We start from the raw sequence: 12,544 nt of genomic DNA, 5'->3' as shown, positions 1-12,544 counted from the left end.
TGGGTGCCTGAGCTATCAAGTGACCCCCTTGACTTTAGGGGAATGTGTTGGGCTCACAGGATGAATGATTCTAGAGGTATTTTCCAGTCTGAATGATTCTGTGATTCTGAAAGAAGCTGCACTTCCCAGGCAGTGAGCAGTGGGAGCTGGCCAGGCTTTCATCTCAAATCTGGATGAGGAAAGACTGAGCAGCACCAGCAAAGCTGTTGATCAGGGAGGGTTGTTGCAATCGTCTGGAACCAAATCTGGGCAAAGGAAAAGCAGAATGCAAGGTGGTTTGGGGAATTAAATCCAGGATAGTGAAACCTGAACTCCAACTCAGACTTTGCAAAGGACAAAGTCAAATGTACCTCAGATGTACCAAAATATACCTCAAAAAAAGGTCTGGATCTCCCCCCCCACACACACACACTCCTTTCCTATAGACTTGGGGTTTGCATCTAATTGCACCAATTCAGGTGTAGCCACATGGTACTAAAGACGAGACCCACTGACTGACTTTCATTGCAGCTGTTAAAGCTAGTAAAAATCACACTTAATAGTTTAATTTCATATCAGAGCCCCTCTGTGCTATTCTTTCTCCCCTTGCAGTTTGGCACAGGCTGGCTGGAGGTTTTCTGTGCAGTGCTCGAAGTCAGGGAATTATGAGCGGGGCTGGGAGTTGTTTTACTGGTCCAAAAGCAGGGGAAAAGCAGAACAGGGAAAGCAGATTTAACAGAAACAGGGAAGTGTTAGACCCGGTAGGGATTTCATGGGTTTATTCACTTTTGTTGGGTCATAGGGTTACACTGAAATTGAGGTACGGAAGAGAGGAAAAAGAGGTAAAAAGGAGAACTGCTTTACAGCAGGATGAAATCATTTAATATGCCTGTGTGTGAAAGATAAAGTTGTCCTTCAGGCAGGCCTTGTTACTGGACACTGTGGGCATGTTTCTGCATTTGATTAATACCAACCCATGAGACTGTGCTACAACCTGAGCCTGACACTGCAGGGGCATTGCCACTCATCCTGTGGCTAACATGGTGTTTATTTTGGAGTCAGGCATCCCAAATCCCACGCAGAATGCTGGGCTTAAGTGCCCAGAACTGGAAGGTCGTTTGGGGCTAAGCCAGATTCCAGCACTTAGCAGGTGTGGCTTTGTCCTTCCCCTCACGGGCTCCAGGGATGTTGTTCACTGTTGCCTTCCCTCCAGTACCACGTAGACAGGCCCCAGCACAGCAGCACTTGTGCTGCAGCAGCACAGCCATTCGGGGCAGTCCTGGAGCAGGAATGTGACCTTCATGGTCCTGCCCATTCCGTGCCCGTTGCAGTCAGTCTCTTCCTCCACAGAGTCCTGTGCAAACTGATCTGTGGTGCTGATGGCTATTGGACTTCGACTGTGCTCATTGACAGGCTCTTGTGTGTGTGGAAATGCTCTGGTGGATGTGCCTGCCTGGCTGTCAGATCCCCCAGATCCTATGGATCTTTTGGATCTGCTGACCTGTTCTGTGGCTGTCTTGGTGCTTTCCTTTTCCTCTATTTCAAGGCAGTGTTGGTTTGGTTTGAGCAGGCCCCAGTGCCTAAAACCTCCATTCTGCACTTGCCTGTGCTGGCTCCCTGGGAAGGAGTGTGCCTGCCTGTGAGAGCCAGTGTGAGTGTTTGGAAAAGATGACGAGGGAGGTTTGAAGGACTCCTGCACACAGTAAATCTTTACTCTGCAGGAGAAAGCAAGAGGGAGAGGAGGAGGAGCGCTGTGTCAGACTGAAGCCTAAATGAGTCCAAGCTGGCACGTCAGAGCAATCTTTATTTCCTCCTTTACACTGATATTGGGTGACCTCCAGATGTGTGTTCTTCCCATCGCGGTGGCCTGTGAAACTGCCTGAGGGAGTAGGGGAGGGAGGAAGGGAGGGAGAGACCCAAGGAAGGACAGCTTTTGCTCATTCTTCCACCCTGTGATCAGGCTCAGGTAGACTAACCCCTTCCTGCCCCTTCCCCAACCCACACTCCAGAGAACAGGCATTCTCCCCCTTTCCGAGGCCCGGGACAACAGCTCTTTCTCTCCTCACTCCAAATCCTGATGGAGAGAATGCTGTTCCTTACCTGTTTTTCACCTGTATGGACTTTCCCCTTTCCTGGTCTTACTGGAAGCTGTTCCTGGCTGCTCAGGAGCCTGCCTGTGGGTTTTCACAGCCCTTGCTGTGGCCCCTTTGCACATGGAAAGCTGCCCAGTCATTGGGATTGAGAAAGAAGGGAGCAAGTTGTGTGAACCCTTACAAAATGGACAGGGAAGGGAAGGACTGCAGCAGCTGTGGGGAGCTGTCCTGTCTTTGTCTTGCCTTGTCTTCTCCATTCCCCTCTCCCCACTCCTCACTCCCAAGCTTCTCATGCACAGCCTTTGTTGCTCTTCCCCTGCCTTAATTCATGTCCACCTCTGCTGCTTCCCTTCTGCTCCACAGGATTCCATTCTGCCCTCCTCCTGCTCCACCCCATACATTGCCTTGCCTGTCCCTTACCATTTCACACCACGCTGCCCTGCCTGCCCTCAGCCCTGCTCTTGTCCAACACACACAGCATTTTCACGTGGTTCCCCCCCTTACACACACAGACACACCATTCTCCGTGCCCCTCCTTCCATATACGAACGCACACAAGGACAGATCTGTACAAACCTCGGCATATTGGCATCGGTCTCACTTCCAGTAAAATTACTTTTTCTTCATATTAGGCCAAGGCAAGAGTGCAGAGACATTTATGAAACTTTGTTTAATGTACTGAAAAGCCATCGGCTAGAACATTTAGGAAATTGATTTTCCTGGCATTGATGAACTCTTTTTATTTTACCCCAGTATTAATTACTTTTTTTTTTTTTTTAAACAAATTAATTTAAGAGTCGTAAAACCTAACAAGTGAGCCAAACGTCAGTAGATCATGTTCCCCTCTCCCCTTCCTCCCCCCGTCCCCGCTACTGGAGCTGGTATGGGAGGAGAGGGAAATCCAGCGCCGTGCCTGACTCTGTGCCGCGGGTTCTCCGCAGGGGAAGCGTCGTCGCTGCAGGATTACGCCGCCACCACCATGAACGAGTTCCTGGGCATGTTCGGCTACGACGACCAGAACATGCGGGACGAGCTGGCCCGCAAGATCAGCTTTGACAAGCTGAACGCCGCTACCTCAGAGGCCGCCGCCGCCGCCGCGCTGCCCGGCGAGGACGCCATGAGCAAACGCGCCCGCTTCTCCAAGTACGAGGAGTACATCCGCAAGCTGAAGGCCGGGGAGCAGCTCTCGTGGCCCATGCACTTGGCCAAGTCCGAGGAGCTGGGCCCCAAGCTGGGCAAAGAACCTTCCTCGGTGCTGGCGCAGCCCATTCGGGTGCCAGGTCCAGACGCCTCCCTGCTGACGGAGACCAAAGCCACCATCCTGCCGCTGCCCTCTCCCAGCAGCTCCCAGATGCAGGGCCTGATGTCACGGGCCTCCAAGTACGACTTCTTCATTCAGAAGCTGAAGACGGGTGAGAGCATCAGGCCACAAAACGGCAACACGTACAAGAAGGCCTCCAAGTATGACCTAGAAAACGTCAAGTACTTGCACCTTTTCAAGCCTGGAGAAGGAAGCCCAGATATGGGAGGAGCCATCGCCTTCAAGACGGGCAAGGTAGGCCGGCCTTCCAAGTATGATGTGAGGAACATTCAGAAACTCACTCCAGTAAAAGCTCCAGCTCCCAGCCTGGCCCCTGCTCCCCTCGCCAGCACCCCCAGCAGCACTCCCGTGGCCGGGCCAGAGCAGTCCGTCTCATTGCCATTCAACACTCCTGAGTACCTGAAATCAACCTTCTCCAAGACAGACTCCATCACAACTGGAACAGTCTCTACAGTAAAGTAAGTGTCCTCCTACTTCTCTTATCTGTGTACTAGTGGGGGCTCATACTGAAGTCTGTGTGTGGGTCAGTGGGCAGTCCCAGTTCCTGGGATGATAATTACTCTGTGTGATGTGTCTTTTTGCTCTCTGCTGAAGTGTCTTCTTTGTTAACACCCTACGTCTCTATTTATCTTATTTGCACTGAGGATGTGATCTGCCATCAGCAGTCAAGCCATGAATCCAGAGTCCACTGGCTCCTAAGTCCATATGTTACAATGAAAGAGGGGGGAACATGGTGCTGTCAGCACTCTAAGGTCAAGGTTGGAACTCCTTTACTTTCTCCTTCCTCCAGTTCCCTGGACATCCAGATGTGTCTGTAGGAGAACCTGATTCTTGCTTCCATTTAACTTAATGGCAAGACTCTGCTGACTTCACTGTTAGCAAGATGGGGCAAGATGGGCTGGTTTGTCCCAGAACTCAGAAGACATTTTGGTGCCTAATTCCCATCAATTTTCATGGGAGTTAGCCATATACATACTTCTGTGGGGCCAGGCCTGTGTCTTCTCAATTTTCTTGTTCCTTACACAAATAGAGGTGATTCAATTACCCCTCAGACTGGGCAAACTCATTAGCCCAATTACCACTAATAGCCTCCTACACACACGTTGCCAGCAATCTCTGCAGCGATGCTGTGACTCAATGGACATATCTGAAGGCCTTGCCAAACCTTGGATTACGTTTTAAATGTGGCTTCCAGAGGTGGGAGCTGTAGAAGAGATACATATGTACGTCAGGCTGCAAAGGGAGGGAGGGACTTCTCTGCTTTTTTGTCATGGTTTGGATTTACTTGTTTCTCACTGTGGACCTGGGGCTGCTGTGAGCTGTGAATCTCATGGGGTCATTTGTAATAAGTCCAGGACCTCTGTCCTGCATTTCTGTGGCAAGTGCCATCACACACACCCTTCTACTTTGCCCTCTGATAAGGAGGAAGTCTGTTCTGTGTTCGACATATGGACCTAGGAGGCCTTGGGCTGAATCCTCTTTGCAGTCCCAAGCAAGTGTGCATCCCCCACTTTCCATGTTTCCCCACCTGGAAGGCAGAGCTGTGTAATGACACCTGTCTTCCATGTGAAACAGTCGTTTATCAAGTGCCTGCAGACAGATTTGGGAGCTCCATGGTTAAGGTGTATGGGAAAGGGCAGAGGATTATTAACATTTGCATCTGGCTCCCGCTCAGGATGAACCTGTATGTGCTCCAGATGGCAGGCAGGGACTCCTGTTACTAAAAAACACTGTTGTAAATATTCCTGTAGGCACAGTGCCTTGTTGTGATGGGTGACTTGGCCAGGGACTCTGTACCTGAAGTGTCTTCAGAAAGCTCAGCTGCCTGGAGTTCAGTGGCCATCCTAGAGCTGTGCCTGAGGGGCTGCGAGCCTCTTATCTGCGGTGGTGATGCACTGGGATCCCAGTTTGATTTCCTTTCTCTTGCTCATTTCCTGCCTCTTGCAAATGTGGGTTTGCAGCACCATGGTGATCCCTGCTCTGGCCACAGGACTTCCTCAGCTGGGGCATCATCATGGGGCTTCAGCAGGGGTGGAGGTGACCAGGGCCTTCAGCCTGGCACTTGCCATGTCCCGATCACACACTGGAGTACAGAAGGGGCTCTGGGCCCTTCCCCTTCAGGCTGATTTCCAGATACAGGCTTCCATGATAAAAGACAGCAGCCCATCCCATTAGTTGAGCTGGTGGAGGAAGTGCTGACTGTGGTATCTGGGCCCTGGCTGTCCATTCTCAGTGCCCACTTGGTTCAAATGACCTGGCAGGAGTTACCCCGTACTCTCACACATATGCACATACCCCCTTGCCATGGGTTTAAACTCTCTGACATCTAATGCTATTAACCTGCCCTGAACTAATCTACCTTCCAGTGAACTCTGTGCGAAAGTGTCCTTGTTTAAACCAGGCTGTCACGAGGAGCACTGGAGGAGAAGGGAGATGGTGTACAGCCTGTCTGGGGTGGCCTTGGTATGCCCCTGTCTCTTGGGTAGGCTGGAGCCTGGCCCTGTATCTCGTTTTCTCTCTTGCTGAACTCACTGAGGATGTTATTTTTGTCTGCTTACTAATGATGTAAAATAACCCAGGCTTATGTGACAGTTGGGTTGGCTTTCTCATTGATTAAAGTACGTAAATACCTTTGCTGCTCCATCTGTCTGTTGGAGTTTTGGGGTGTCTGTGAAACAGAGAGGCAGTTGAAGCCCTGTCAGGGGCTGGAGCCATGGTTCCAGTGCTGGTCACAGCGCAGGGTGTCTGCTGGCCACAGGAAATGGGCAGGAGCTCACAGCTCTTCTCCCTCAGCTGAACCGTGCACACAAGGGCAGCGTTGCCAGGGTCTTGAGGTGTTTGTTTTCATGTGGCCATCACTTGTTTGCGTAGGGATTTTTAGTTTTTTTCTGTAGAAGCAGCGTTTTGTGGTTGATCTTGATTTCTCCAACAAACTGCACTGGGTCCTGCAAAGAAGGAACATGCAGGAGGGGTGGTAGGCTGACTGTGTGGTTCCCTGGAGAAGGAGGTACAGGATTGGAAGGGAAAGGGGAAGGGAGATTAAACCTATGGATGTCTTTTCTGGTGCTCCTCCCTGGGCACTCTCTCCTGGTGTGTCAGTGGTGTGTGGGAGAAACAAGGAGTTTAGGCAGTGCCCTGTCCCTGCTAACCAGCTCTGCCCTGTGTGTTTCTCCTTAGGAATGGATTACCCACTGACAAACCAGCCGTCAGCGAAGATGTAAATATTTACCAGAAGTATATTGCCAGGTAGGCAAAACTTTTGACTTTCTTGGGGAGAGGGCTGGATGTAAGAGGGTGGACTGGTGGTGGGAGAGACGAAGTCTTGTCCATCTGGATCAAGTGTTTAAATCAGTCACTGGCACTTCCATTTCCCTTGGCAGCTGTACTTGCTCTGCTGCCCTGCTTGGGAGAGCAGTAGCTGTGAGAGGTGTTCAAGCATGCCAAGAGCATGCTCGACTCCCCAGAGCTGTTAGACTTCGTGACAAATAGTGGAAAACTGTTTCACTGCAGAAGCCCAGGATTTAAATGGGAATGCTGCCTCTTGACTGTTGTTCTTTCTGCCCATTGCTGTGCTGTCTCCAGCCTTTTTCCCCTGCCGTGTCCAGTGCCTGCAGGAGGCAAGCAGAGAACATCTCACTTCTGAGAATCTAGGCTGGAGGCATCCACGAGTGACCTGAGTTTAGGCAGCTTTTGGCATCAACGTGAGATTTTTATCCTAGAAAATTTTGCAGCTCATTTGTATGAGAAACCTTCCCTGAATCAGGTGCAGAGTAGGGCACCTTATCCCAGCTGTGGGAGAGCTTAGGTCAGGACTGAGCAATGCTGAGAGGGAGCCCAGGGTGGTTGTGGTGAGACAGAGTGAGCAATGACGTGAGAGCCAGAGGGACAGAGGAGATTACTGCACAGCACCTGCCTGGTTCAGAGCTCCTGGTGTAAAGGGTCCATCAGCCTTTGCCCTCGACCTGTTGAATCCTCCATCTGTACTGTGAAAAAAGCTCACAGACAGACACAGACAGGGAAACAAGCAAACACTTCTCTCCAGAAATAAAGCTGAGGGGTTTGCTCCCACCAGCACTTTTTAACAAGAGGGGAGGGGAATGTGTATTGTGCTTTCCCACCTTGCCAGAGTCTACAGAGAGTCTCCCTGTGGGAGACAGTCAGCTGCTAGGAAGGTACAGGGGGAGATCTTGGCACATCAGGAGAGCTGGAACAGCACTCTCCCTTAGCTGAAGAGTGGAACAGGAGGTGATTTCCTTTCCTCTTTTGCCCAAATCCCAGATACAGAAGGAGGGAGCAGAAGACCCCTTGGGAAGAGAGGGCAGTTGCACCACCACATGCAGCTCCTCAAGCATGTGGCGACTCACTGCCTTGGGAGAGAGTATGGGAAGGAAAGCAGGGATTTAAACCCCTCCTTGCATGGGGCAGAAGGAGCAGCACCCTTTTATTTCTGAGGTTGCAGGGGTTGCAGTGGGAGAGGAGGTGGCACCCTTCTGTCCCCTGTTCCCCTCTCTAGCAGAGAACTGTGTAAATAAACACTTGAGCCACATCCAGTGCTCTTGGTGCTCTGCAAGCCCCCTCCCCTGGGTCAGGCAGTAGCTGGGGGAGGCTCGTGAGATACCTCAGGGACACCACATCCTGCTTAAAAGGCTCCGCAAGCCGCCCGTTGGCAGCACAGCCACTTCCCTTCAATTTACACACATTTTTAAAAACAGTTTAAAGCCTTAAAATCAAGGGGTGGGGGGAGAGAGACACGACACTCTTATGTCTGTACTGCATAATTAGCTTAATGAGTTTGCCAAAGCCACTGCCAAAAGCTGCCCAGGGATAATCCATTCTCTCACACAACAAAACAAAACCTCTTACTTAGCTAGTTTGGGTTGGGTTGTTTTTCCCCCTGCCTCCCCCTCCTGTATATTTATAATTAAAAAAAAAAAGACCACAGAAAAAATTATTATTATTATTATTAGTGCCTCAGCAGATGGTGCTTCTGGCAGCACTTGCTTAAATATTTATTTCTGTGTGGGTTTCCTCCCCCCTTGTAATTGGGGTGGGTTTTTTTTTTTCTTTCATATCATCGTTACAGAGTAATGAGTCTGTAAACACTCTCTAAGCATGCTGACTTCTTTATTTATTATTTTTATTATTATTTATTTATCAACTCTTGCCAGATCAAGACTAGTTCTTTCTGGCCAAAAAAAAAAAAAAAAAGTAAAGTGAGGGAAGAGGGAATGTGTTGTTCTTGGGCAAATGAATCTACAGGGCCTGTATGGACAATTTAGGAGTTGGGCTTTGCATATCAGTGCGATGAGGTGGTCTGAGTTTTCCTGTTTCAGGTGTGTTTGTGTCTGTTTGTGTGCATGGAAATTGTGGGTACGTTCATGTAAATTCAGAGGGGTGTTGATGTACCTGAGTCTGTGCATGTAAATGTGCCTGTGTGTCTGCATGTAAGTGAGTGTGTGGTGTGTAAGCTTTCCTGTTATGAAAAAGCTAAACAGATGCTGTGCTTTAAAAATTAATAGCTTTGAACTGTTTCAAGTGTCAGAAGAAACACAGGATGAATATAACCCTTTAGGAGCCCAACCTTACAGACTGAAGGAGCAGAATTTCCCCTTTGTGCAGGGTTTGCTGCTTCCCTCCTTCCCCAAGCACGGGGTTTGGTGGAACACTTGCCTCTCCCTTCCTGTGCTGTAGACACCACACACACCTTTCTGTGGCACGTGGAAGGGAGGGTAGGAGTTGGAAGTGCTGGAATGCTTGTTTAGCTGGTGTTTTTAAAACTGAGATCATCCCATAGCCAGATCTCTTCAGTGTCTGGCCCTTCTTTCACTCCACTTGGCATCTCTGGTCATTTTGCATCCTCATTTTTGATAATATTTTGGCCTGCTTTGCTTTTGTATTTGTCAGCAAGGTCTTTTATCTTCCTTTTCCCTCTGCCTGGCCTGCACCCACAGTTCTCCAGCCTCCCACAGCCCTTTGCTCTCTCTTGCCTTTAAAGCTCCTTTCCTTTAAGAGCTGCTGGTGGTGCTGTTGACATGAAGGCCTGGACTGGCAGGACCAGTTGGCTCCCTGTGCTGGTCAGTGCCAGGGTGACTCTGCCCCTGCCCTGGACGAGCCTTGCAGCTGCCCAGGCACTGAGCAGGAGCAGCTCCCTCTGCCCTGGGCTCCAGACCTTTGTTTGTGCAGCCAGCCCTGCCGTTTGCCTTGTGGTTTGTTTCTTCTCCTGCTGCTGAGGTTTGTTCCAGTTTCTCAATCACCTGTTCTGACGTGATCCTGATTTCCTGCAGTATTTCTTCTCCTTCCCCAGGGAAAGGCATGTCTGCTCCTGGCATCTGTCCCTGTCTCCCTTTGTGAATGCTGAGGCAAAGAAGTCATTTAATTTTTTAGCAATGTCTATCTTTTCTGTCAATTAAGTCCCCTTTCCATCTCCTAGAGGCCCTGCTGTCTCCACAGTTGACCTCCTCTTCCTTACTGTGCTTCAGAAATGCCTTATTTAGTATTGCTTTTCATCCTGAATTTTTCTATCCTGTAGCCTGGCGTTACCTCACCTTATGATGATCCATAATCTTTTCTCCTCCTGCCCCGTTCTTCAGTTTCTCCAGGACACCCTCACTCCTCTCATTTTCCCTTTCTATCCACTGCCCTTCCTTGTTTCTTTCCCATGCCCTTTATCATATGCACTCCTGCTGTGTTTAGCACTAAGTGACGTGAGGAACCTTTGAGGAACCTTTGAGCAGATGGTACTTTATCTTTGAATGTTTCCCCTCTGAGTCCCCTTCTCTCCACTGCTTTTCCCTTTCAAGCTCTTCAGCTCTTCCATGGTCCTCTAGAATATACATGAGAGAGTTCACTGCACTGATTACCCCATTACTGGATCATCCCCTTGTGCAATTCCTGGTATGTCTGTCAGTCAGTACATTAGATGTACTGACTGTTTGTATGTAGGTATTACATGGCACTTCTGGTCTTTTTTCCACCCTGTATGTCTGGAGTTTTTCAAATTTGCTGTCTGCAGCTTTTCTGAGGTCCTGCTAGGTGGGCTTAGACTGCAAATTTCAAATCTGTATTTGCCCAATGTTTTATTTGTCTCCTTCTGTCATGGGAGATTTCTGACACTTGCTGCTGTGGTTTCTAAACCCCCACATGAGAATTCTAGAATTGTGTGATGGTTAGTTCAAGGAACCCTCCTTCTTTGTGCTTCCCGAGTAAACAACTTAGATAACGAAGATGAATTTCAAGGGGAAAAACAGATTAGGGATGTACAAGACCTGAATGATCCGGCTCAAGAAGCACCTTTAAATAGTGACAAATAAGCAAGGGAAGGCGGGAGGGTCACCATCCTTGGGGGGGATAAAGGAGATGGGGTTTAATGCCATAAACATGTGGGATGAAAACAGGACTTTATCTGTACCCTGCTCACAGGCACTGCTGCCAGGACAGTGTCTCATTCATTCTCTCCCCTGCTCTGCTGTTGCAGGTTCTCGGGCAGCCAGCACTGTGGGCACATACACTGTGCATACCAGTACAGAGAACATTACCACTGCCTCGACCCCGAGTGCAACTACCAGGTAAAAAAACCCTGCTCAGGAGTGACCAGCACAGCCCCCTGAGCACACGGGGCAGGGGGGGAGGTGTGTGTCCTCCTGTGCTGTCCTCCCCCGTGACCACACATGCCTTTTCACTTTCCTGCTCTGAAAGAGGACAGGATATATTCTGAATTTAATAGAACTCTATTTTGCTCCCGTTTAACTCAATCTAATACCATTTAACCAAAGCCAGACCGCTACAAGGAAGAGCAGAATATAGATCAGCTCGAGTCAGTGGGAACTACTCCAGATTTATATCAGTGAAACCAAGAGCATAAATTGTGCTGTGTTACAAATTGTGCCTGAAACAGGGAATGCTGATCTGTTAGTCTGTCCCTTTCCCTCCCGCTGCCCGAGTGACTTTGTAGCAGCAGTATCTGCAACAAAACAGGCAGCGAGACCAGCGGCGGTCCGGGATTTGTGGGGAAGGTGCGGGGGCAGGAGCGATGCTGTAATTCCTGGGAGAACTGCCAGGGGATCCACGTCAGGCCAGCGGGTCACGTGCTGTGTTTGTTTACCCTCATCCCAGGTCCAGGAGTTTGACACTGCCATTTCTGTGGTCAGGCTGGTGTGTAAGTGGGAATCCCAGGGTTGGCCTCTGCTGTGCATCAGGCACAACTTCAGCCCTGCCCCGGGAGACCTCTGGGTCTCCAAGGGATGAGCCTGACCACAGCAGAGGAAGTCGATCTGGATCTGCTGAGCTTGGCTGTGGGTTTCTATTGATCAAAGGAGAGTTTCTCTCTGGGATGCACTCAGTGTCCTCCTACCCAGCATCGAGTAATGGAGATGAGTCTGTCCCAACTGTGCCATGGATATCCCTGCACCAGAAAGAGAGAAACACAAAGGATGGAAAACCAGAAAAACCTATTATTATGATTGGCCTCATGATTATTTCCTAAGGAGTCTGGAAGCTGCTTGCAAAGGAACTGTCTGGTCTCGCAGGGAATAAGGATTTAGGCTGCTTTTTAAAATGCAAATTATTTTATGGCTGAGATATATTTTAGAATAAGTAACGCTCTGTAATAAGTGGGCACAAATTAACAATGATTGGCAATAGCAATCCTGTATGTACGCCCTGGGAAATCATACCTCCAGCCTCCAAGGGATTTCTGTTGAAATCTATATCCCTATATTCCCGTGCCAATACCAACGAGATTGATCAGGATTGATATTATAGGAGGAAAGAGTGGAAGCGATAATCATTTGTTTCCTATGAGGGAGACTGGAAAAGTTGTTAAACATTAGAATACAGGCCTTTTCAATTACTCCTCAAAATAAATGGATATTGATTTCTTTTAAAAAAATCAGATTTACTTTCCCACCTTCAGTGTTAAATATTGATGTCTGTGGGAAATAGAAATGAAAAGCTTCATTTTAAAGGCACTTAGCCTGCTCCAACAGTGGGGTACCCCTTCGTTCCTTCAGGCAGGTAGAGGATTAAAAGGATATTCTGGTCATACAGATTTAGTTCTGAGCTCTACTGCCATCTTTTTCTGCGACTGGAAGGAAGTTGTGTGTCCCTGTTTTCCTAATAAAGCCATCCTACCCTGTAGGGGAGGCAGGAGACT

At 49.2% G+C, this 12,544-nt stretch overlaps 1 protein-coding gene across 15 annotated transcripts in view; it reads left to right on the top strand.

The window, feature by feature from the left end:
• CASZ1 (castor zinc finger 1) overlaps window positions 1-12,544 on the top strand; it is a 276,669-nt gene that overhangs the window by 233,185 nt on the left and 30,940 nt on the right. For all 15 annotated transcript variants that reach the window (XM_064678565.1, XM_064678558.1, XM_064678557.1 and 12 more), the window contains 3 exons: window positions 3,014-3,851; window positions 6,571-6,639; window positions 10,868-10,958. In XM_064678565.1, the coding sequence (XP_064534635.1) occupies window positions 3,014-3,851; window positions 6,571-6,639; window positions 10,868-10,958 (998 nt within the window). The remainder of the gene's footprint in view (window positions 1-3,013; window positions 3,852-6,570; window positions 6,640-10,867; window positions 10,959-12,544) is intronic.

This window comes from Pseudopipra pipra, chromosome 22 (genome assembly GCF_036250125.1).
Source record: "Pseudopipra pipra isolate bDixPip1 chromosome 22, bDixPip1.hap1, whole genome shotgun sequence".
Taxonomy (NCBI): domain Eukaryota; kingdom Metazoa; phylum Chordata; class Aves; order Passeriformes; family Pipridae; genus Pseudopipra; species Pseudopipra pipra.
This window is presented reverse-complemented; position numbering and strand designations above follow the sequence as displayed.